The sequence below is a fragment of the Centruroides vittatus genome, unplaced genomic scaffold, assembly GCF_030686945.1.
Source record: "Centruroides vittatus isolate TY-2023 unplaced genomic scaffold, ASM3068694v2 contig_743, whole genome shotgun sequence".
In the NCBI taxonomy this organism is placed as follows: domain Eukaryota; kingdom Metazoa; phylum Arthropoda; class Arachnida; order Scorpiones; family Buthidae; genus Centruroides; species Centruroides vittatus.
In genome coordinates this window covers 937,697-964,686 of record NW_027122479.1, presented here as the reverse complement: position 1 = coordinate 964,686, position 26,990 = coordinate 937,697, and the positions used below count along the sequence as shown (strand labels likewise).

The following is a 26,990-nucleotide window of genomic DNA, read 5'->3' as shown; positions in this document are numbered from 1 at the left end:
CGGTGAATGACGTCGAAGACAATGAACGAAAGCAATAACAGTAAGGTATAATAAAGCACTATTAACAAAAAAGAGCACAGGAACAAAATGATTTTATATGAAAGCAGTCAAAATGGTTGGAATATTGAAAAATCAGAACAGAGTGTATCAGAAAAGTGTTTGTGCCTTGTTTAGCTTGTATGGAAGAAAACCCACCGAAGAGGAAAATATTGTAATTTCCGAAATACATCTGGGTGAAATAAAGTCATTGGTTAACTAGTTATTACGGAGTCTGCAGATGTGATAATTCCTATAAAATAATGGTGCATGAGCCAGTTATATATTGAGAAATCAGGCTGTTCATTTGATATTTAAATTAATTGCCAGGTTGGTTGTATATGTTATCGATTAAAATTTTTTAAAGGTTATTATCTTAGACTTTACATTTAGAAATTTATAAGAAACAAATGACAATATAAACTTTCAATATATTTTCAATCTAATGAAAATCTATTGCAAATGGCTTATTTTTTGTTTTTAAATCACTGCATTTAAAAACAATCACTGTTTATTAAGAATCACTGCATTAATTGACAGACTATAAGAAGCACTTAAATTTGTACCAAAATTAAATTTTAAATTCTTTATTTTGTTATAAAATTAAATAAATGTTATTTACTGTTTCTAATTTTTTTCTGGCATCATTGAGGGCTTTTGTTAGTTCTTCTCTCTTTTTTGTTTGAGAATATACCTAAAATATTGCAAAACATTATTTAAGATTATATTAATAATCACTAATAATTTATATTATTTTGATATTTCAAAAGCAAACAAAATTACCTGCTTTCCACTATTTGGAGTATAAGATCTAAAAGAAAACAAAATTTTAAATTAAATTTTTCATTTAGTTTTGTTAGTCATATTGTTTTATCTTTATTTTCTTACTGTGAACTGTTTTGTGGTGATTTTGAAAGATATTTGGCCGAAATACTTTTCCTCTCGTCATGAGATTGTTCGCTAAATTGCTTTTTCTGCCAAATGGAACTTGCACTCCTCTCTAAACTTTCGTAAGTACGTTTCATAAATTTTTCCCTTTCGTCCAAACGTTCCAAATTTTCCGTGCTGACGTACATCGAGTTAATGAATGATCTTTCTCCTTCACCCGAAGTACCCAAATCGTCTCCATCACTGTTTACATCATGATCTACACAAATAAATCCAATTCTAATTTAAACTTAATTATTAATTTTTATGTAATCAGTCTGTTTTTAAGAATAATACGTGAGAGAAATTTTAATAAATCTCTAATAAGTGATGTTATAAATTAAAATGTAAAAGGTGTTTAGTGATCTTTTTATTAAGAAAATATGCTTAATTTTTTGACAGTTTTCAATATAAATTGTCCAAGGCTTTTTACATTATGTAAACAGGTTTATGATGCAACATTGATGGGAACTTTACAGTTTAAAACTTCTAGCTTTTTTAGTTGTTTACAGAGAAAGGTCTTATTAAAAATATCCCATTAAAAAAATTAATTTTAAAGCATTTTGTTTTATTGAATTAAAGTGAAAAAAGTAAACTTTAAATGCAGGCAAATAGAGGAAATTAGAATAAAAAATTGGATAATAAACAAAAGAGACTGAATTGAGTATGGTTTGAAATCTAAAGTATAAATATCAAAAGGATTAAATTCTAAAAATATTTTGCTTTTACATTAAAATAGTTAATCTATCATAATTCCACAATATACTGAATTATTACATTTTTCTAATCAATATATATTATAAAAGTAAGTGTACAATGTGCGTGCTGCTAAAACTCAAAAACGAGTCCCGGTACGATCAAGGGAGTTATATGGTGTGGTAGCCCTCTATCCCCCATCCATGAAGAAGGTTTCCGTTTTTATCCAAAGGGCATGCTGTTGAAGATATAAGGGCTGGAAGTTTTGCCCTCTAGAAATTTCCCACTGACCAGTTTTCCAGTAGTCCTAAGCGTTGGGAAGCATGCCAACGCTTAGGACTACTGGAAAACGACAACCACTGGGAATTAACACTACAAGAAGCCTCAATCACAGCCTCAGCTGAACAAATCAGAGACTTATTCACCATAATTCTAACAACATGTAACTCATTGAATCCAAAACAGCTATGGGACTCCTTCAAAGAGAGTATGAGTGATGACATATTGTACCAAATCCGACAAGCTCATCCAGAACTGGCCATTGAATTCGACGACATCTTCAATGAAACACTTATTCGCCTAGAAGATAAATGTTTAGCAATAAAAAACCAGACCTTAGTACAACTTGGGATGCCAGCACCACGAAAAGATGCTTTCAGTATGCTAAACTTCAAAATTACAAAGGAAAAAAGCTACAACATCAACAAACTACTTCAATACATTGCTGACAACAAATCATGCCTCAATGACAATCAAAAAAACATTTACAACGTTATCATGGACCGGATCAACAACACTGGCGGAATTATTTACTTGGATGCACCAGGCGGCACCGGGAAAACGTTTCTAATAAATCTATTGCTGGCGGAAATACATGCTAAGCAACACATCGCACTTGCACTGGCATCATCCGGCACTGCAGCCACATTTATGGAAGAAGGACAAACTGCCCGTTCGGCCCTACAACTACCGTTGAATATAGCCAAAGAACAATTCCCGGTATGTAAAATCTCAAGAGGATCTGGTTGGGGTGAACTTCTAAAACAAGCTAAAATTATCTTCTGGGATGAATGCACAATGGCACATAAAAAAATCACTCAAAGCCATGGACAGAACATTACAAGACTTGCGAGGAAACTCTGAAGTGATGGGACGAGCTCTACTCATACTCTCGGGAGATTTTTGACAAACACTTCCAGTTATCCCCAATTCAACACAAGCAGACGAGATCAATGCATGCTTAAAAAAATCACATCTCTGGCCACACACACAAATACTGCAACTAACAAAAGATATGAGAGTTGAACTCTCGAAAGACGAAACAACAGCACATTTTGCTCAAAAACATTTACAAATAGGCAAAGGCGCACATCCCACTGACCAGATGACCAGCCTCATTGAACTCAACAGTAATTTTTGCAACATAGCCACTACTGAAAATAAACTCATCAACCAAATTTATCCAAACATTGTTCACAACTATACCAATCCGGAGCGGCTATTTCAAAGGGCACTTTTGGCAACTAAAAATAATATTGTCGACGATATCAACTTTAATATTCAAAAGAAAATTCCCAGTGAGGAGAGACTATACAAATTGATTGGCACGATGGTAAAAGTTGAAGAAAGTGTCAACTTTCCTACAGAATTTCTAAACTATTTGCAAGTACCAGGAATGCCATTACACTGCCTTCAACCGAAAATTGGATCTCCAATCATACTACTCAGAAATCTGAACTCACCAAAAACTCACCAAAACTATGTAATGGAACAAGGATGATTGTCAAGCAGCTATCGAATAACATCATCGAAGCCGAACTTATGACTGGAAAGGACAAAGGACACACAGTATTTATCCCCAGAATACCACTGAGCTCTACTGAACTGCCATTTCCAATCAAATTAGCCTATAATTTTACAATTAACAAAGTGCAAGGACACACTTTAAAACATTGTGGCATCAACCTCAAAGACTCCTGCTTCTCTCATGGTCAACTATACATAGCTTGCTCTCAGGTAGGAAATTCGAAAAATTTGTACATATATATCCCAGATAACAAAATGAAAAATGTTGTTTATAAACAAGTATTGGAAATAGTTAGAATATGTTTTCAATAAAATTTTTTTACCTCATATTTTAAAGTTTATCCTTTTGTTCCAACTACCACACAATCTCATATCAACTCCCTGAGCGAAGCCGGGTACCCAGCTAGTATCTTTATAATTCTATATAATATTCAAAAATAATATTTTTCATATCCTACAGAATAAAATTTATATTCTAAATTAGAAAATTTTAAACAAACATAGAATGAGCTATGAAAATAAAATGATATGAATTTAAATTATAAATAATTAATCATGATGAAATTGAATAATATATACAGGATGCAGGATAGAGTCCTTATACACACACAACTGACAAATGCAGATAGCTACAATTATGAACATGATATATAGTTATATTAAAATGACTATGTGCTATCAATACAAGTTGAGACTGCTTGCAATGCAACTAGCAGTAAAGTTCATAAGTTAGCACTCCCATCTTGAAACGATGCACAATGCACATTACGAAGCACCAAATTCTGAGAAATAGGGACAGAATAAGAAATACAAGTTTCTATCCTGGACAGAGCTTCTCATTGCTTCAGGGATTAATTTGTCACACCTACATCTAATGCACAGTTTCAAATCCCTTGCTTCATGATACAATTATAACATAGCATTGATGGGAATCAAATACCATAAATTAGCATTTCTCACTTTCCATTCATGCTATTCATGGTTTCAAAGTATTATTTCCTATTAAATTGGTCATGCTCTACAACTTTGTAATTGATTTTTTTCCATATCATGCATTGTTTGAGATAGGAGTGCTAGTGCTAATTTCTGAATTTTACCACTAGGCACTGCAAGCAGTCTCTTTTTGTAATGCTTATCACTTAACTATAACTCTACACATGTTTGTATCTGTAATTATCTCCATTCATCAATTGCATGGCTGTATAGGACTTTACTATGGACTGTAACTGTATAACTGTAAAAAAAGTTACTTTGCTTTAATACAGAATTGATAATGACAAAATGGTCCATAATAGAAACCACAACATGCCACTGTTTAGTCCAATTCAAGACAAAATTGCTTTTGAAAATCCTTAATATCATAAAATCTCTGGATATGACAATTATTCTGTCAACCCAGTATCATTTGTTTGGTCATTGTGGACTTGGGCAAACTGATGATGAGAGAAAGAAAAAATATGTCTACCATATGAATTAGTTTCATACCTAATGACTTATTAGGAGTCATTTCATGAAGATTTTCTGTTTTAGATCTTCTCAGTTTTCTTGGTAATGTTCTTGTTGATTCATTTTTTGTAGCCTGTACATTAAATGAACTAAAAAAGAAAGAGTACTTTTGTTTGTCAAAGCATCATAAAGAAATTTAGTGTAGGCAGATTTCTGTATTTATCCAGAAATATGGTTAAAAATTTTTTAAACCGAGATTTTATCACTTACCTGTTTCCAATTTCAGATCCTTCTTCCGATGGAGGGTAATAAGTAATTTCACTTTCTGCTGCTCCACTATCGGATCTTTCGTCTTCTGCTTCGTCTTCTAACCTGACGCTACTTGCCGTACTAGAATCAGTCAGATGTCTTATTCTGCTTTTTTCTCTTCTGGTTATTGTGGTAGTTTCCTGGTGCAAAGATATGTGAGCTGTCGAAACCTAAAAGAAAATTATTTTATACTAGCTGCAAGTACCCGCTTCGCTGAATTTTTTTTTTGTTCGTACATTTATATGTAATATAGTTTTTTTTTAAATATAAAAGACATGCATTAAAAGACTTTTGTTTTCCTAGCAGATAAGTCCAGCATTGCTCGGGCAAAAAGTAACAATAGCAAAGATTAAGATTATTATGTTATAGCCAACCTTACCCATTTTCACAGAATGCAAGAATTAGGTCTGCCTGTTTCCAGAGACTAATTAGAGAATTTTTAGATGGGTCTAAAAATATGTTAGATTTTCTGCAAAAACGCATAAAACCGCATCTGCGCCTGTAAATCTTGTACGTCGCTTTCTCTTAACACTTCTATTGTTAACACTCCCATTCTTAACACTTTTATTGTTAACACTTTCAACTCACATATCTCTCAACTGTTATCTGCGACTGGTTAGCGCAGATTTTGCAAGCAAACCCTATTTACATTCAATATTTCAACAACCATGGTAAATTGTTATATAACACCTACTGCTGAGAATGACGAGAATTGTTGAGAATCAAACAAATTGTTTTAATTTTCTGGAATGTTTACAATTATTCTATAATCCAACCAACATAAAAAAACAAATTTGAATTTAAAACGGTTCGAACATTTGGTTAAAACGTCGAATATAAAAACATCGTATAAATATAAAAATATTTATAATGATGTCTGAAATGTTGTCGATTTAATACACCTAAGTACTCGACGAAGACTAAATGTAGTTGAAAACAAAAAATTGCATCTAAAATAGTACAGTAGAAGAACAGTCTTAGGCTTAGGATAGGGAGAGGGAGAGGATTAAGGCTTAACTTGAAGAACAGTCTTCAAGTTAAGCCTTAATCCTCTCCCTCTCGCCCCCGCGGGGGAATTTCTAAAAATCCCTTCTTAGTGTGCATTTTCATGGCGTACCCTAACTGTGTACCAAATTTTACCTCTTTAGGCAGTTGCGTCAGTTAATCTGTTATCGGAAACATCCAAAAGTCTTTCTGAAATAATATAGAATATTATTGAACATTCTTGAAAGATCTAAAAATTATTAAAGTAATCCAAAACTTTCCAGAATATTTGTTGTTTGTTTTTATCATTTAATTTTTTTTAATTATTTGATTATTTAAAAAATGTACTATAATGTAATATTAATTTAAAAACAAATGAGAGGGGGTAGGTTGTAGGGGTGAAGAATGAGAGTGAGGACAGAGAATATGTGTGAGAATTCTACAATATTCCAAAAAATTCTGGAACTTTCTAGAAAAAACTGGAACATTCTCATTGAAGCGTCACACATTTTCGAAGTCAACTACTTTCAACCCCCATATCTCCCACACCCTTATAGCTATCGAGACGCAACCACCATAGAGCACGATGGGAGACTTGGGGCTACTAATTAAAAACGTAATTAAAAACAAAAAATTGCATCTAAAATAGTACAGTAGAAGCATTCTTAAGGTTAAGACTTAATCCTCTCCCTCTCCCCCCACGGAGGAAATTTCGAAAAATCCCTTCTTAGTGTTCATTTTCATTGCATACCCTACTGAAACGTAGTTAAATACAAAAATTTGCATCTAAAATAGTACAGTAGAAAGCCGTTCTTCGGATTAATGCTCTCCCTCTCCCCCTGCAGGGGGAATTTCAAAAAATCCCTTCTTAGCGTGCATTTTCATGACGTACCCTAACTGTGTACCAAATTTCATCTCCGATTACATCTTCCATCTATCAAATTATCATCACCGATGACAAGACCTCAGGCCTGCATGACTCACCTAGATATCCTGTTGTGGCCGTCGGCCATGATATTGTATATTCTGTATATTTTATATTGAATTAGTCTTAGATTTTCTTTGTTTCTTTGTCTAACTCTTTCTAGAACTTTCTTTGTCTAACTCTTTTGCCCTTGGGGAGGATTATCTTTCCCTCGATAGTAAGAACAAAAGAGGGAGTGAGGCCCTGAAGCAAAACGGACAGAAAGAGTGCCATTCTGGGTTGGAATCCCGAAGAGGTAGGAGGTGAAAAAGTCAGTGCTCCAGAAAGGGAGAAAGACGATCGAAGACGACAAATTGCAGAGAGAGATCATCGAGGAAAGACGACTAAGTCCAAAAGAAAAAGATTATAGACAAAAGATCTACAAGAAAAAGGGCTACAAACGAAAAAGAGGGAGATCCGAAGTTGTTTCCTACCAAAGAGCACATCGCTAAGAAAACCCGGGTATTTCTACTACTTTCCTTATTTCTTCTTTTCTTCCATTTTTCTTAGTTTTTAGTTAGTATAAGTTAATGTAAGTGAATACGATCCTCGTCAGACTGTCGCGTGTGTGCGAGTTAACTATTTTGAGGACAAATATGTAATGCCTGTGTATATAAAATTCTGAAAGTTGTAAAGTTGGGATCCTATGTAAAGAATCTGTTCAGAGAGAATGAAACTACCTTGTATTAAGAGTTGTTTTGTACCATTTCGCTCGCGGGATCGTATACCTCTCATTACGAACTTCACACTGTCAAATGGACAAAATACTGACTCACAATTGGAGAGAATTTTCAAATAAAAGGTTTCAAATCTGCCATTTTTGTACAGAACCCTCAATACTCTGGAGATGCCATAATAACTGACAGATCTCTCCTTACAACACAGTAGATAACCAAGCAGACTCTTCTCTCAAGCCGACGGACATTCTCGCGACAAGCACTCCAGAGGGGGCATAGACAGCCTGCCGCAACAAAAGCTCCTCCAAGAAGATCCTTGAATGTTACTCCAATGTTCACATAAATAGGATCTGAAGATTATTAAGAGGTATTTTATAGATCGACGTAAACTCTCTCTCGAGGTGTATATAGTTCAGAATTGTGATAGTGTATGTTAATTCTTTATGAAATCCTTTATATTTTATTTACATATTAAATTAGTTAGTTAATTGTTAACTTGGCTCTAGTTCAGTTTACTTAAGATGGACACCTATTGACTGATCTGCAATCTCCCCGCTTGAAAGAAATTGGGCTCTTCTTTTTGAACAAATAAATCTTAATATTGCAAGTTAGGACATGATTTGGTAAATCCTAAAACTGGTGTCGGAAACTCTTAAGACTTCCAGTCACTTTAAATCTATCATCATAGCCATCAGTGGCCAGATGAGCAGATCTCACTGATCTGTGTCGATAAGAGGTCAACTCCCTTTCACCCCCGGCTTCTCACACAATCTTTTCACATATTTAATATATACTGTAAGTTATATACTAATAAAACAAGATAATTTCCATCTCAAATATTTTTCAATAAACTTTTGTCTACTCATTCTCAAAAGATTTTTAATAACTTTAATAGATAATAGAAATTAATGTTGTATTATTATTTTTTTTTTTTTGGATCAATTTTTCAGATCCAAAAAAGATCTTGATCAATCAAATTTGTCATGACAATGCTTTATAGTCATTATCTTATTTTACAAATTTAGCTAATTTTTAAAAATATTTAAATTGATTATCACAGTTAATGTTTTACATTAATAATCAATTTAAGCCTACTAAAAAGAACTTAAAAAAAAAAAAACATTCTCATCATTAGATTAATGCATGTTGCCATATACTGTATTATGAAAATGCAATAATTGTTCCTAAAAGAAAATAGATAGATTTCTATAGTAATTATTCATGACCTAGGATATTTCTAATTATAGAAATAGTAATTAATTACAATCGCTAGCATTTAAACTAACATTTAAAAAACTATTTGAAAAATATATCATAAAAAATGTTAACAACTCTTACATAAAATAATTAACACTTCAGTGTTGTGGCGTTACAAATTGCGACATTTTAGATTTTAGATGTATTTGCTAGCACTTTCAATAGCCTATAGTTACCATCTTCAGGCGAAAAATCAAACACAATTATTTTCGAATGTTCAGCTTTTGAACAGATTGTTAAAGTTATCTAATGCACCTGGATGGAATTCATAAAAATTGATTTTAAAATTAAAAGATATTTGAAATTTATAGAAATGCACTGCAAATGATGTAATATCCCCAAAAATATTTAAAAAGCAATAAAGAGAGTTGTATTTGATTGTGCTACAAATAAGAAAACAAAATCATAATTCAAATTGTTTGAACAATACTATCCATATTAGCAGGATTTCTAAGGTGTATTGCACGGAGTTACAGCAGATATGTAGAGGTTCTCTCATATGAATAATTCTCTTCGATCGTTTGCACCGCTTAAGTAATTTAGTTTGAGCTCAAAGCGGTAGATAATCCTGATCAAGTACCTTTTTAGCTAACTCCATTGCTGGTCTATTGTTTCTCATATCCTCTTGATGTTCCAGGACGCATGTAACATTCTGGTAGTAGCTCCTACGTAGGTAGTTTCCTCCCCTGATAGTGCATGTTTTAATGGAATTTTGTAGACCCCCGATTTTTCATTTAACATAAGAATATCTCTATCATTGCAATCGTTACACTCTTCTTAGTGTTGGTTGTGGGGCTATAGGCAAAGTAGCCATGCTTTCTAAAAAGATGTGCTATTTTTAGCGATATAGGGTCCAAAAACGGTATTGGAGGTTGTACTATCTATAGTTCTTCTTTGTTACAGAGGAAAGATGGGAAACAATTTGTTTTTGACACGGTTATGGAGAAAATGAAACCTGGAAGGAAAATAACCAGCATTGTGCACTGGCCTATTAACAAGTTGTAATTCCTTGTCTATTAATGTCTGGATGGATGGGAGAAGGAGCACTTTCCGAATGAGTGATGTAATAGCGGAATTTACAAAGTGTGAGGGTTGGAAAGCAGTTGCAGGGATAATATGTGGCACCCTGTTGTTTCTATGGTGTACTAAAAATAGTAGATCAGGAGGATCCATGTATTTCTAGATCTAAGAAGAAGATTCTGGTATTTTGTTCTTCCTCCACTGTGAAGTTGATCAAAGGATATTTGATCAACTTTATTCGTCACATTTGTTAGATATATACTGTAGTATTATTCACTATTAAGAGGTATTTACAGTAGGTTAGGTTGGCATGGAACACAAAGAAAAACGTCTCTCCTTGACAGTGTCCGAGAGCGAAGTCAGGTCAGCATGCCAAAGTCGCGGTGGTGCCTTCTGCCCTACATATTGTTCAAACAATCTGAATTATGATTTTGTTTTCTTATTTGTAGCACAATCAAATACAACTCTCTTTATTGCTTCTTAAGTATTTTTGGGGATATTACATCATTTGCAGTGCGTTTCTATGAATTTCGAATATCTTTTAATTTTAAAATCAATTTTTATGAATTCCATCCAGGTGCATTAGATAACTTTAAAAATCTGTTCAAAAGCTGAACATTCGACAATAACTATATTTGATTTTTCGCCTGAAGATGGTAATTATAAGCTATTGAAAGTACTAGCAAATACATCTAAAATCTAAAAAGTCGCAATTTGTAACGGAAGTGTTAATTCTTTTATTTATTTGAACGTTAGCGTAAAGTGTATTTTACGATCATTAACAACTCTTATTTGAAAATTGGGCATCAGCCAGTGAATTATCTAATTAATATATTCTAAAATAAATTAAATATTCAAATAAATTTGCAGTGAACTTTTCTCAAAATTACAGAAATGTATTCTTCAGTTTAAACATAATTTCTCTAAGTATGCTGAACACATACTAATGTGAGGACCACGAGTCATTATCTTGCTCTAGTAATGCCTTTTGGTTGTCGGATCTTGAGACCCACCTACGGTCATCTAGGATGTGTTTTTAAGAATAAATATTTTTGTACAGAGAGGTCATAAAATACCCCCTGTAAGTTGTTTTCTTGACACCAGCCTAAATTGAGCATTAGGCATGCTACTGTGTAAATTACATAACTCTTTCAAGAGGGAGGGATGATAGGTAAGTGATTAGACTTCGGCATGGATGCGAGTTCAAAAATGAGGCCATGATAAAGTAACAACCAAAATTTAATAAGAAATAACAAATCAAATACAGCTATTGAGAGCTTATTAGTCCCTATCTTATTCGCGTGAGAGAGAGAGATTTTACAAGTATTAAGACGTACTACCTCAACTGTAGATCTTGAGCTTACTCTTGATCAGCAACAAAGCGTTGATAAGGTGGGATGACTGCAGTGGAAGTTCGGGAGGAGGATGACGTTCTAGGCGGGAACTTATGGCGCACAAGTTAAATCTTTGGATGAGAGATTCTTATGGCAGATGACAGTCTTCTATGGTAATATCAATGTCAATGAACTGCCCAGAATAGCAGGAAAATTGCCCTTCTTATCATACTTTCTGACCAATGGCATAAAAAGATCCATTGTCACTAACGGGATGTGTGATGATGTGCGGAAGAGGTAAATAAAAAGATGGCTGTCAAAATTGTAAATAAGGTCTTGTGGGACAGGAAGTTGATTTCCCTTTTCTCAAAAAATGACAAATGTAACTTCCCTTTTTGTAAACAATATGTAAGAAATAATGTAATTTTTCATGCTAATTAATTTAATAAATCCCGATTCTCAGACTAATCAATCATTTTTTTCTCTATTACAGTTAAAATATTAAAATAATAATAATGATTTATATTATCAGATTTTATTATTAAAGCTATGTTAAGAATGAATAATCATTACTGTTTATAAATCTTCAACCAAAAACCTAATAACCGGTGCAAGTTCAATTAAATTTTATGGCAAATGTTTTTGGACACCTCACTGTGACCTTTCTCAAGCCTTCTTGTCTTCTTAAAATGATTTTCGAACAATCGAACTGTTATTTCCGCTACGCACGTGCCAACCAAATAAATTGAAAAATCCTTAAATTACTGTTAATGAAAATTAAATAAATTATCATAAATTACTGTTTATGAAAACAAACAGAATGAGTAGAAGATTAAGAATAGAAAGCCACGTTTTAGGGATCAAAATAAATAAATGAATCCCCATGAATTAAAATCAAGAGGATGTGATCCCAGACCACATCCTCTTGATTTTAACTGATGAGATACTTGAAAGCTGTTATACCAAGTTATGTCATAGAACATAGACCATCTGTGGACCACATTTGCAATGCTTGCATGCTCATAATACAATAGCAGGTATTCCTTAAAAAGCATTCTGTATCAGTGGGGTAAATGCATCTGTATATAAATTTATTTAAATGCTGGCCATATACAGAATATTATTATTTACAAGTAATTTTAAACATCTCCCCATATATAGTCAAATGTCTCACAAAGTGAGATTTTTTGCTATGTATGGAAACTTTGACCCTGCATTTATAAGTAAAACTAGTATACATTTACAATTTTTATAATTTAAATATAGAATTCAAGCTTAAAAAACAAACCTGATTAGAATTGCTGTTAACTTCTTCCCTGCTTTGAAAAATTCTTTCTTCATTATGTGAATATCTATTTTGTTTTTGCCCTACAGAATGATCAATTGAATATTTGATACAATATAACTTTGCAAATATTAAAATCATATATTGTGAATCTTATTTAACCTTGATTATTGGGGTACGGAATAATAGAATCAGAAGGAAGATAGGATCGGACGACCAGGCCCTGTCCGTCGACTCTCTGTGCCCAGCGACCTCTAGGCTGAATAGTGAGTGAACTTTCAGATTCTGAATAGGAACTTGACGTAGTTGAGTCTTCTACTATCTGTTCAGTTTAAGAAAAATTAATTTCAATTAAGTCAGTTTGCAAATTTTCAAATTATAATGCAACAAATTATACAACATATAAAATATACCTCTAAGAATTATATACCTGTTTTTTTGCCCATCCGGGTAATTGACCAATACTGAAACGATATTCGGGAGAATTCTCCACTGATATTCCCGAATCTTCTTTCATGCGCGAATCCCAAACTAGAGACGAGAAATTAGGATCTTTCTTCTGTCCATCACGTTCTGCCATCTGGATAGGTTCCGTCACAGCCGTCTTTCTATTTAAAAGAATGTTTAATTAATATAATTCTAACAAAATGAAGACATATTGATTATATTGAACATTCCTTACTTTCCATCCTGCCATAAATTATGTGTAGAATTACTAACAGCTTGTTTGGCAATAATGTTCTGAGTGACTTCTACAGGTAGCCTCCATAGAAATACACATCTAAATTTTAAGAAGTATGAATTTACATTATTTTAGTAGAATATAATTTTAGTTTTTTATTATAATGTATAAGTATAATGGTACTTACCCATCGCCACATACAGAAACAATATATTTTCCATTACTAGAAAATATGAGACTAGTAACCAATTCAGAATGACCAGAAATTATGGATATGCATTCACCCGTATAATAGTTAAATATCGAAACTGTTTTATCAGTTGAACTAGTAGCTAAATATGTTCCAGTTGGATCTAATATTACCTAAAAATCAATAAGAAATTTATCAAAACAATAAATCAGTAACATATATTTACACTTCTGAGATAAGACCAATATATAACATACATTTTTAATTAACTTTGAACCATAAAAAAATTAATTTATCATCAAAATATTTTGTCAGATATCACTAATCTCTAAATTCATATCAATTATCTAACTGATTATATATTGTTTCTAATCATTTTTGATGAAATAATATATGAATACTTATATTTTCATTTTTGAATATTTATAATATATTAACATTTTAAATTAATTAAAATATTGGCAAAAATCAATAATTTTAAATACTTTTCCACTAGAAGACTTAAATATATCATAAAAAGCTATTTAAAATATACTTAATGTATTTTAAATACTTCTTTTATACAGTATATTTAATATACTGTAGATGTGACGAGGGAAAAAGGAAACTTGGACACTAAGTGTACTAGAATGATAGCTGTTTAAATTATTTAGAGCCATCAATGATAACTGAACATGGGCCAGAGTAAACATTAACATCCTTTAAGAATATGGTACAAAAAGAATATGTTAAATAACATAATTCTAGAAACTATTATTGTAATTTCATTAGATATTCATGTTTTACTTTCAAATATTGAGTATAACTTCAAATTCAAATTGATTGGTTGGCAAACAGAATTTTATCTTTCACTGGCAAATTCAAAATAAACATTTGACCCTCTTCATTGATCAAATTTTCATCTTTGTTAATGAATGTGATTTTCTTAGATACCTTAATTAGTGTCCCTTCTTCAGTTTGAGAAGCATGAAACGAACGGCTCAATTTTGTTGTAGTAACACTGTAAGTTCTAATATTTTGATCTTGACATGCCGTAACTATGTGTTGTTGCTGCGCGTCAACATCCATGTCGTAAAACGTTGTCTTTCCCACCATGTGATGCTCTCGAACAAATTTCAAGCGAGGTGTCTAAAATTTATTGGTAGATTTGTTAAATATGTATTTATAAATAAAAGTAAACAATTTTTTAAATTCTTACAAATTGTGCCTGTCGAAATATCACAGATTTATCTGCTCCACACGATATTAACTGCAACTTGTCGATATTTACAAATCTCACGGCGGTAACTGAAGACGAGTGATCATCTAACGTCTGTAAAAAAGCATAGTCTTGTTCGGCATCAAAAATATGAATCAGACGATCTCTGCTAGCCGAAGCAAGATATTTTCCTTTGCCTGTAATAAAATATTTTAATATTTTATAATATTTTAATAATATCAATTTAAACTAATATTTTGCTATATCTGTTACATTTGCACTGTTGTTCAGTCATACAAACTCTCTATCATTTAATAAGAAAATATGGCATTTATGTACAGTAATACCCCAAGTTACGTAATACACGACTTACATAAATTTGCAGTTATGTAAATATATACAGTTAGTATAATTATCATATACTAGCTGTTACCTGCGACTTTGCCCGCATGGATTTTGCAAGCAAACACCATTTATATTCAGTATTTCAACAATCACAGTAATTGTTATATAACACCTATCACTGACAATGATGAGAATTGCTGAGAATCAAACAAACTGTTTATCAAAGGAACGTTTACAATCGTTCTATAATCGAACCAATATGCAATAACAAATTCGAATTTAAAACGGTTCGAACATTTGGTTAAAACGTCGAATATAAAAACATCGTATAAATATAAAAATATTTATAACGATGTCTGAAATGTCGATTTAATACACCTAAGTACTCGACGAAGACTAAATGTAGTTGAAAACAAAAAATTGCATCTAAAATAGTACAGTAGAAGAACAGTCTTAGGCTTAGGATAGGGAGAGGGAGAGGATTAAGGCTTAACTTGAAGAACAGTCTTCAAGTTAAGCCTTAATCCTCTCCCTCTCGCCCCCCGCGAGGGAATTTCTAAAAATCCCTTCTTAGTGTGCGTTTTCATGACGTACCCTAACTGTGTACCAAATTTTACCTCTAGGTTCAGTGGTTTGCTCTGGCCGATGACGAATCAATCACTCACTCAGTCAGTCAGGACAAGTAATTTTATATATTTAGATAAATTTACTTATATCATCAGCCAGATGGCCCAGACAGTTAAGGCATCGCCCTACCGATCTATGGTATTGAATCCAGACAATTGAAAAAATCCTTGGAATTTTTTGGGAGCAGTCTGTCCAGGATATGTTGTGGCCCCACCCTCTCCACCTGGCCATCCCATTGTGAGCCTGACCAACACACAATGAGTATAGAAAAAAAAATGTGTTCTTAGTGCCCACAGACAGTGAGATCCAAAATAAAAATAAATAAATATATATGTATATGATTTTCCAAATTATAATAAAATTTATTTCATATTTAAAAATGCAAATATCTAGCTTAATCATGTAACACTTCATTACCAAAATTTTTCAAAAATAAATTTCAATCCCTTCATGTTTTATTTATGAATTGTATATTTTTTCTTTTATTGAATTTTATGTCCATTTAAATATCCAAATGTTCTATCATCAATTATTCACAAAATAATAAATTATAATACAATTTATTCTAATACCATATTTACTCAAATAATCTGTGCACTTTTTCCCAAGAAATCACAACAAAAAGTGGCGATTTACGGTTTATTCAAAACAAATTTGGTGATACAATTGGCAAAGCCCTGGGTGATTCCAGTTATTAAGAGTTTCATTTATTTTGCTAGTGAAAATTTTGCTTATCAACTAGATAACTTCACTTAATAAATGGTCATCTAGAGTCAATAGTTATGAGCAATATTATGAATTTTGTCTGACTAATTCTGCAAAAGTGAGTATACATACAGTTAAGTTAAATAAACAACCCAGACTGACATTACATAATCTTTGTATTTATATTAGCACTTAGCTACTGATCAGTTATCAAATTTTCATCTTCAATTTAAACTAATATTTTGTTATATCTGTTACATTTACACTGCTGTGCAGTCATACAAACTATCATTTAATAAAAAATATGGCATTTATGTACAGTAATACCCCAAGTTACATAATACACGACTTACATAAATTTGCAGTGATATAAAATGTAAATCTCAAAAATTGTAAAAAAAATCTGAGTAGAGTAATGTGATATTACAAAGTATTATTCTATTTCAAACATTTATTCATTCATTCTCATTCTCATTCCCTGTCTCTCTCTCTTCTTTTCTTTCTTTCACATCGTACCAATTTATTACTTTATTGCTCTGCTAATCCTTTTCTTTTCAGTCTAATTGTAAGCATGTATGCAAGCATACAGGGCACTCTTTCTCATAAACAAGATTCTTTTACAGTACTCGGTGAAAGTCGAGCAGCGAAACCAAGCACATCTTCATTGCATATTTTTTATACGTATTGTTTCACATCATTACTGTAGTTTGCCTCGAGTGATTTGTTTTATACATAACCTGTTTACCACCACTACATTTACATAATGTTCATTGGCCAATCAAAGAAAGCATAATTTAAGGGGTTACATTAAAATTCAATCAAAACGACAAACTGAATTCATTGGTGATAAACTAAAAACACAAAGGTCTAAAATTACTTTAGAAAAAAAATTTTTAATTTCTTTGTTTCATTTATATACGAGGGCTATTTTTTAAATAAGGTCCGTTTGTGAATGAAAAGTGAGAATAATGCACAATCACGGCGGTATGCATGCGCTTCTGCTCCGAGCAAGCTTGGCGTGCGTTTTGACACCATTTGCAGCCATATCGCCTGTCTGTATGCCGAGCTGTAGAAGTTTAAAATGTTTAAGAAAATCGAGTTGCCCGTCGACTGTGAGATACGATCTGTTATTCGATTCTTGAATGCAAGAAACTTGGCAGCAGCGGAAATTCACCGTCAGATTTGTGAAGTTTACGGTGATAATGCTACGAGTGACAGTAAAGTTCGAAAATGGGTAAGAATGTTCAAGGATGGGCAAGTTAATGTGCACGATGAGCCACGTCCTGGCCGACCTTCTCTGATTTCTGAAGATTTGATTCGTGATGTGGATAACAAAATTCGAGAGGACCGACGATTCACGATTTCAACGTTATCAATTGAGTTTCCACAGATTTCAAGATCAGTTTTGTATACCATTGTTTCAGAGAAACCGAGTTATCGAAAATTGTGTTCTGGGTGGGTTCCAAGACTGCTTTCTGACGATCACAAAACAAAAAGATTGGGCAGTGCTTTATTGTTTTGACTCGATACGATCATCCACACAGTTCAGACCTTGCACCCAGTGATTTTCACTTGTTTCGATACTTAAAGGAGTTCCTTGGTGGTCAACATTTCAACGACGAAGAAGAAGCGAAAACTGCAGTTGTGGATTGGGCTTCTTGACAGGCGGCAGATTTCTTTGAAGTCGGAATTCAAAAAATTGTTGAGCGGTATGACAAATGTTTAAACAAAATGGAAATTATGTAGAAAAGTAGATAAAAGTATGTAGAATATGGAAAAAAATATATTTTAATGATATTTACAGTATTTTTCTTCTTATTAAAAAACGGACCTTATTTAAAAAATAGCCTTCGTATGTATGGTACTTTGTATTTCTTTTGTTCTTTTATACAAAAAAATAATAAATAATATATGTACAGTACACATATAATAATAAATACAGTATTGAGTTATTAATTAAGAAATTAGACTTAAACAATTTACAAATTCAAGTTGTATAAAGGTCTACAGTCTGCATTACTTATGTAACTTGGGGTATTACTGTATAACATGTTTCTGTCAAATTTTGATTGATATTTTAAGCAACATTTACATCATCAGGTAAGTTTAAAAAATAAAAATACATTACAGAAACATATTATACAGTCTTATTAATTTAATGATACTTCTGGCTTACAACAAAAGTAAACTAAATTTTAATTCCAAATAAAATCAGGTAAAGTTTAATGTCTATTTCAAAAAACTATAAAACATATTTGAATGAAGTTATAATTTTTTGATAATATAACACGAGTACAATAATATTACAATTATTTTGCAGTTTTACAAACTTTTGTTGTGCATTCAAGACCTATTGGCTTCTTGCAACATATTAGTATTTTGTAAATCAATCGGTACCAATTCTCTAATATATTCATATTCACTTATTTCGTTGTTAGTGCTATTGTGATAATCGACAGCAATTGACAAGCGAGGATTAACAAACACACTTTGTTAATTTACAAACTATACTTTCATTCGCTACAATATAGGGTTCTTTGTACACTGGATCCCAATGTGTAGGTGGTGAAATTACAAAATCCGGAATACATAAAACAATACTATTAATATTACAAGTATCCTTGTATCTATACTTAACCTACTTACAAACTAGAAGAAGAAAAAAAGAGAGAATATAAGTACAGAATAAGGGGAAGGTGGAAATACCCGGGTTTCTGCTCTGGGTGCTCCGTGATACTGGGCGGGGTTACCGATGTCTCCGATCATCCACTCCTATCAACGAGGCTTTCCTTGGCTCTTTCTTTAATCTAATCTATTTTAGTAGATTTTTATCGTTCACTTTGTCGATAATCCACTCTAGGTTGCCAACATTTGCCAACTACTCACCTGGAGGATTGCCCCCCAAAATAAACTGTCACAATATTTTATTTATTCAACAATTATATTATCATATACGAGTACAGTATATATATTTATATATAGTATTACACAGTTAACAATCCAACATTATGTTATATACTAAGTATAATTGTAATGCTTCTTATTTCTTAAAATTATATTTTTTGTCTGATTTTGCTACTTGCAATAATTTTTTTTGGTCATGTTGAAATAAATAAGAATGAAAAGCTTCGCAGCTCATGTCGAAATTAATTCGAATGCCTAACTCTGCTTTAACGAGCTCCACTCGCATTCTACTTCTATCATTTCTCCAAGCAGATTCCATTATAGAAAAAATTCTTTCCACAAATGCATTGCTTACAGGTACGCTTAGAACTTTGCCAACAATTTGTTTGATTTCAGTCACATCAAGGGTTTTAAAAATAGACACCCATATTTTTTCTGTTGATAACTCCTCATTTCAAAGTTTTTCTAAATTGTTATTTTGAATTAAAATTATTTTGTCATATAGAATATCTTCATTATAATAATAAGCAGGGGTGGCAAACAAGTCGATCGCCAAGCCAATTTTGGTCGATCGCTAGCGATGTCTTGACTTAATGTATTATATTTGTAACCGAACGCAACTGTATGCATGCAGTTATGACTCGACTCATAAGCAGTGAGTGCACTTCGTACTGAAACACAGTGTATAAACATAATATGTATTTCACACTCCCCCCTCCCTACTTAGACTATGCCTATGACAACAAGTCGATCGCGACACATTTTTACGATAAAAAGTAGATCTTATGTGCACAAAAGTTGGCCACCCCTGGTAATAAGTATTACAACTTTATCACAAAAAAGGGTATTTTAAAAAATTACTTCTACAGACAATTTCAATTTTTACTTAGAAATAAATAAATTCATTTATTATAAAGGAGACAAACAAAAATTTATTTGAAAAACACAAATATTTGTTTTATTTGGGTCTCTAATTAATAAAAAATGATGAAACACCATTTTAAAGTGCATTTTTATTCAAATAATATATTTATAAATAATATGTAGCCAAAAACGCAGCCAAGTCAAATTTCTGTAGCCCAAAAAGTAGCCAATGCACCAAATATTTTCTATTCCAAACTGACAAAAGGATAGCCAAATTTTGCGCAAAGTAGCCAAATCTGGCAACGCTGCCTATGGTAGCGAAATATGGCAACCCTTCCAGTAATCTCGATGACATGAGTGTTTAGTAACGAAATGTAGATGGCGCTTATCGTAATGATGATTTTGTATGCAAATTTTCAACAAAACTTTTCGATCTGGAAATATGAGGAATATTGTGAATGTTACAGAATAATTAACAAATTGATTTTAAATTTTAATATTAAAGAATAATAAGTAAAACATTGATATTCCTGGTGAAATTACTAGTAAAACTGGAGACTGGATAAATGTCACTAAAACTGGAGTCTCCAGGTGAAAATGACATGGTTGGTAACCCTAAATCCACTGCCGAATCAGTCCCACAAAATTGGCAGATCGGTAGGAAGTTCTTTGCCTACTTTAACAGATTAGATGGCTTCTCCGCATCGACCTCACTCGTCGAGCTTCAATTCTTATCTTCCGTCGTTCAGCTTTAGAGCCCGTTCTCCTCGACCTTCCTTGTCGAGAGCCGAGATCCCTTCTCTCCGTTCTTTCTTCTCTTTTCTTTTATTACTTTGTTTTTAACAATGTTGTTTTTCATGTCGGAGGCATCACTCCCCACCAGGTAGTAAAGCAATTAGGTAGTAAAGTAATTAAAAAGGAAGTCTTTTTAGTCAACAAGAAAGGAAAACAAAAGAAATCTTAAACCTAACTTAAATTTATAGAATTATTAATTACAAAAATATACATTAATATGGCCAACGGCCACACTATGAGATGCTAACTACATTCTTTGTCATTTTTACAAATACATTCTAGGTCACTTATGTAACTAAAAATGTTTCATATAACTAAAAAAGTCATTCCTCACAATCTGAATCTCCATATTGAATTAGAAGTTTCAAGCAGAGGAGCCATTTTAGATATGAAAAAGAATATTGCGACTCTCATACATGATAAGGAGTTGCAGATTTGAGTCACACTCTGGGCCAATCTTTTCTTCTCAAATATTCTAAATTAAATTTATTTATTTCTAATTATTAAATTTAGTGCAAGATGGCAGCTTAACTGTCTACCTCTAACCAAATTACTTAATTCTTTAATAATTAATTAGCCTTAAAGTAGCCAGGTAAAGAAACCTGGTTGTTCATTTGATATTTAAATGAATTATAGTGTTTGTTATATATGTTAGCAATGCTCTCTTCCATTTCTGTTTGAACTACTTACACTAAAGTGAAAATGCTTGTTTTTCTTCACATCATGTTCGTATTCCTGAAGTTTCAATGCTGATAATTGTTAAATTAAAGCATAGAAATCCCATTGGGCTGCAATTTGAAAACATTGTAGACCTATAAATTCCTGCTGTCATCCATCTGTCTTTCCTTAATCTCTGGAATGGAGTTAGATAGATGAAAGATGAGACCAGATATGAAAACCTTAGGGGCAGGAGGCCAGGTTAACTATTGTAGTGCTCTGACACTATTTGTATTATATTAGTTACTCTTTTGTATTATTGTTATCGTGTATCAGGTTTTGTTTTTTTTTTTTTTTCGTTTTATACACCTTTTGTTGTGGATCACGTTTTGGATGTCGCGCCAATGTGTCGTGATTGGCTTGTAGCCAGGTTACGTTGTGGATCACGTGATCTCAGGTAGTAAGGGTATAAAGAGTGCACTTCTACACAGGAAAAGAACTTTTTTTTCGGCTTTCCTTTGGAGTATGAGACGTTCCATAGCCATGTAAGACGAAGTCTTGGAGAAGAGATTGAAGGTAAGAGCTACCGCCATCTTTTGAGAAGGGTGACGTTTTGAGCACAAAGAGAGAGAGAGAGAGATCCATTTCCATTGGCATCATGAAGACTAGGGGACAACTGCTGTGTTGAATTGTAATATAGACTAGGAAGTGTGTGTGTAGAGAGACTTATTTTGAACGAACTGGCACTCAACGATCGGCCCACGTGAAGATCAATTAATATACAGTAAAGAGTCGTTAATCGGAACCCCGGTAATCGAAATCGCCGGTAATCGGAACGATTTTCAGTCAGACTGTGTCGTGCTGAATCAAACATTTTTGATACTAGATTTACTTCTACAGTATAATTTTCATGTTTTTATATTCTTCAATATATTTATTTTGTTTGTACAAAATAAAGAAATAATTTTTAATGATACAATAGCATCGATTATTATTATAAAAATTTTTGTTAGGCTTAAAATTGACGAAAATTCAACACGAAGCGACACGCAACGGAGAAAAATTTCAACATTGGATAGGTTAAAATATTTTTTCGTACATAATCGGTAATCCAAACAAATCACTAATCTGAACAACCCCAGTCCCCAATTGATTTCGATTTTCGACTCTCTACTGTATAGTGAAAGATATAGGCTATTGGATTGAAGTGAAGAAAAAAAGGGGGGAAATAGCCCTCAACTGAATACGATCTCCTGTGTAAATATTGTAAATGACTAGTATATAAGTAATTAGTGTGTTTTAGTTATAGAACCGTTCAATCTCTTGTTACCGTTACCCTTGTAACCTTATTGTAGCCCACTCGGGTGTGTTTGATGCTTTCTTAAGGAATATATTAGTATTGTACAACAAGGAATTGTGTGCTTCTCCTCTTATTTTTGTTGGCCTTTATTTTCTCTTACTTCTCACCAAACCTGTATACAAATAAACAACAACTAACCAGTTATACATGAAAACACCAACCAATGCCGAATTATCAGGCTAGAAAACGGCTACAGCAATATTAATAATTTTAAGATAATTTGGTACTAGAGTTAGGCATTAGGCACCATCTCTTGCTAAATTTAATAATTAGAATTTTAATTAAATAATATTAAATAAATTTAGGCCTAACTGGAAAAAAAGAATCGGCCCAAAGCGGGACTCGAGCCTGCAAATTCTGCTCACCATGCAGATGCGTTGCCAATTACGCTACCCGGACCTCCGGTCCGATCGCCCCTTCCAGTATATATAAGCTTACGTTACAACCATCGACGGCCATTACAATGCCGGCTGGGGACACATTAAGCGCCCACGTCCTCCCAAGGCACTCAACTGGTCATCACACCCCCGGCAAGGCATATATATATAAATAAACAACAACTAGCCCATTTTACATAAAGACACCAACCAATGCCGATAATTTGGCATTGGTTGGTGTCTTTAAACCTGTATACTTTGGTAATCTCACAGATCTACGCTATATATGAATTTCTGATGCAAACTGGAAGTCATGTTATTTCAATTCAAAAATTTCTTCCCAAAAGGTGTTTCATAGATGACCAGCATGATTCTGTTGTTAAAGGAAAAGTATGATGTATGGGGCAAGTCACTACTGATTTGAGATGAAAAGAATATATTTTGAATTAAATTAATTTAAAATATGATTAAAAATTGCAGCTTGACATTGTGATCATATCACAATAAATAACTGCTCATTATATATTAACATCCTAAGCAAAAGAAAGAACATTCATTCTCATTTCTTGAGGCATTCAAAAATTATTATAAGGCCTTTATTTCTACTTTAAACTTTTACTCATTCATTTCTAAATATAAAATATCTGACATAAAGAATTAATAAAGTACATCTAACAGATCTTTCTTTTGCTAGTATTTTATCCTTAATTAAATATAAAGTAAAAGGTAAAATGTAATTTAAAAAGCATAACCAAGAATGCACAAACACCAATTTATTTTGAATTTTATAATTTGCCTTAGATCAAAATATATTGAAAAAGCTAAAATCTTTAAATAGAAACAAAAAATGAAAAAAATATATATAGCTTGTATAAAATGCACAAAGCTTTTAATAAAATAATATAGACATGAAAATTATCTATTCTAATATAATGATACAAGATATTATGAAAAAACCAGTGATAATTTACAGAACATGACAGTTTGCAAATTTCTTTTAATTTAACAAAATTATTTCTAACAATTATATATCTATAAAATTATTCTATTTAAAATTCTTTAAAATTATTTCTACAAAATTAATTCTCTAATTTATAACACTTTTTCTTGATTTATTATTGAGTAATAGATTTTGGAATTTCTTTTTAATATTAATTCAGTTATCTAAAATACAAATGTAAGTATAGGTTTGCAAAATGTACAGGTTGATTAAAGATATCTCTGTTTAAAATCAAATTAAATTTATCTGATACAATATCTTTAATGATTCATTATAATTATAATGATAATTAAAATATTTATGTCGTGAAATTACTAAACAGATGCCCGGAAGAATTATGAAATTCCGTTAAACGTACGGTCCACAATTCTATTCCATCAAGGATTATAATCCCGAAAATGTAACAGTGTAGTAAAATGTTATAAAATTTGACATTCAATAAATTCAAGCTTTAATTTTTAAACTAATTTTAAATGAACTACATCATGTTTAAAATAGTCTGCTTAAAACATTTTAAATATGATAAATGTAACTTAGAATGACTTAGATTTTCTTATCTTTAAAAAGTTTTCGTCACTATCCAGAATTGGTATTTGTTACAAACTGTCACTTTCAACTATTATTGACCGTAAAGAATGTTTTGATATTTTATTGCTAAATATTTGTCTTATCTTTTGTAACAAATGAAACTCTGAATGATATTAGATAACAGAAAGTTAAGTATGTTTGTAAATTGATTTAAATACCAAATTTCCTCTTTAAAATTAAAAACAAATTTTTTAAATAATCTACTCTTTCAATACATAAATAAAACTGAAAAGTACTCTCAGAACAGCAAAATACAGAAAAGAGATTAAAAGGTTGCAGGGACGTGTCATTTTCAATGCTGAGAACATGTAAGAGGAAACTCTCTGATATGAAAGTTCATATGCATCCACTACAAATAAAGTCAGCTTAAAGTTTCTCTCAATATTTTGAATTATTTTATTTTATTTTGTGAGAGCCTTGACTTGATGAAAAAAATTTTATTCAAAACTTTTTTCAAAAGGAACAAAAGAAAATAAGTTCAAATATTTCCTTATACAAAATTGTTTTTCTCAACTACAATTAGCAGGAAGTGATTCTTTTTCCCACAGACTTGTTTCTTTGTCCAGAGATGACACCACTTCTGAATGTATCACTTTTGACTGTATCAGAAATATAACATCAAAAATCATTATTGGTTTAACCACCAATATTGTCTAAAAAGGGCATTGATATTAAAGAGGAAGAAATAGAAGAAAGATCGATGACAACAGTGTTGTTGGTCTATCGTCGAAAGTTGGTCCTTCATCTCCAGTTCGTTGTCATTGAGTGTTTACTCTGGATTTGGATTTACTGCCTATCATATTCTTGCTGCCAAATGCAACCAGGGACCAGATTCACCTGCCAGGTGCCCATACCACCATCTTATTAAACAAAGCTCATCCAACCTGCCAAGTGGCAATACCATTGTCCTATGGGACAAGTCCACTTGCAAATGTATGAATCTCCTCAAGGAGTTTACAACTTCAAGTATTTAACAACTCACTATCACTTGTAAACTCTCTCTTTCACAGTAAAGGACTCACTAAGATAGACCAAATGCCTTTCAAAGTATAATTCTCCTATCCTATATATGTATATATATGTAACCCTCTATGTTAATTAATAAACAGATATTAATTTTGCTAAATGAGTAGTGGAGTGAAACTTCTCTCATGTGCACAGTCTCTCAGACCACCTCCATCCCAAATCCAACTGAATACAAATGCGATTGCCTACACGTGAACGAGAACTAAGGTTTCTGTGTCTACCCAAAAGACAAAGTGGTGTCAGAATCCTGATGTGGCATAAACAAAGTGATGCAAACCCTTTGGTCAAGTGGCGTAGAAGCATACAGAATGCTTTGCACATTGTCAGAATTTAGTCGGGTTCTCACAAATAAAATTTGTTCTAATCTGATTAGTCCATATTAGCTAATTCACAAATAGTGGCTAAATAGCTAATTCACAAATTATTTTCAAATATACAAGTAAGTTTCCATCTGTTCCACAATATTACAACATGAACTGCTTAATCTAGAGATTCCATTCGCAACCTATGCACTTTTTTTCTTCCTTCTTTTTAGCCATGAGCCCTGTTTTGCCATTTCATGGCTAAAATTATGTAGCAGACTAATTTTTAAAATATATTGTTATTGCTGAAGATGCAAATAAACAGATATTGGAACCTTATAAACTACAATAACGACAATAACTAATGCTCTAATAAAAGAAATGAAATCTTGACACGTGACACAAATGCACATGATGTCAGTCGTGTTTGTTGTAACATCTATGTTTCATTGTAACATTTTGATTTTATTACAAAAAAATGCTACATTTGGGAGCCAAAACAAATGTTTCATTTAGAAACATTTTCTTTTTTTCCTCTTAAAAATACATTCTCAGCTGGAAAATTTTTCAAATTTCTTGAGAATACCATCATATTCCAACATTTTTAAACTGTTGATATCATCAGAAAA

General features: G+C 32.2%; 1 protein-coding gene across 2 annotated transcripts in view; it reads right to left on the bottom strand.

Moving 5' to 3' along the window:
* The window catches only part of LOC136981105 (mitogen-activated protein kinase-binding protein 1-like), an 88,158-nt gene that overhangs the window by 17,694 nt on the left and 43,474 nt on the right, over nucleotides 1-26,990 (bottom strand). For both annotated transcript variants that reach the window (XM_067277376.1, XM_067277377.1), the window contains 12 exons: nucleotides 14,812-15,008; nucleotides 14,547-14,741; nucleotides 13,611-13,786; nucleotides 13,424-13,522; nucleotides 13,172-13,349; nucleotides 12,904-13,063; nucleotides 12,745-12,824; nucleotides 5,182-5,390; nucleotides 4,951-5,060; nucleotides 925-1,183; nucleotides 820-847; nucleotides 659-730 (listed from right to left, as the gene is read on the bottom strand). In XM_067277376.1, coding sequence (XP_067133477.1) covers nucleotides 659-730; nucleotides 820-847; nucleotides 925-1,183; nucleotides 4,951-5,060; nucleotides 5,182-5,390; nucleotides 12,745-12,824; nucleotides 12,904-13,063; nucleotides 13,172-13,349; nucleotides 13,424-13,522; nucleotides 13,611-13,786; nucleotides 14,547-14,741; nucleotides 14,812-15,008 — 1,763 coding nt within the window. The remainder of the gene's footprint in view (nucleotides 1-658; nucleotides 731-819; nucleotides 848-924; nucleotides 1,184-4,950; nucleotides 5,061-5,181; nucleotides 5,391-12,744; nucleotides 12,825-12,903; nucleotides 13,064-13,171; nucleotides 13,350-13,423; nucleotides 13,523-13,610; nucleotides 13,787-14,546; nucleotides 14,742-14,811; nucleotides 15,009-26,990) is intronic.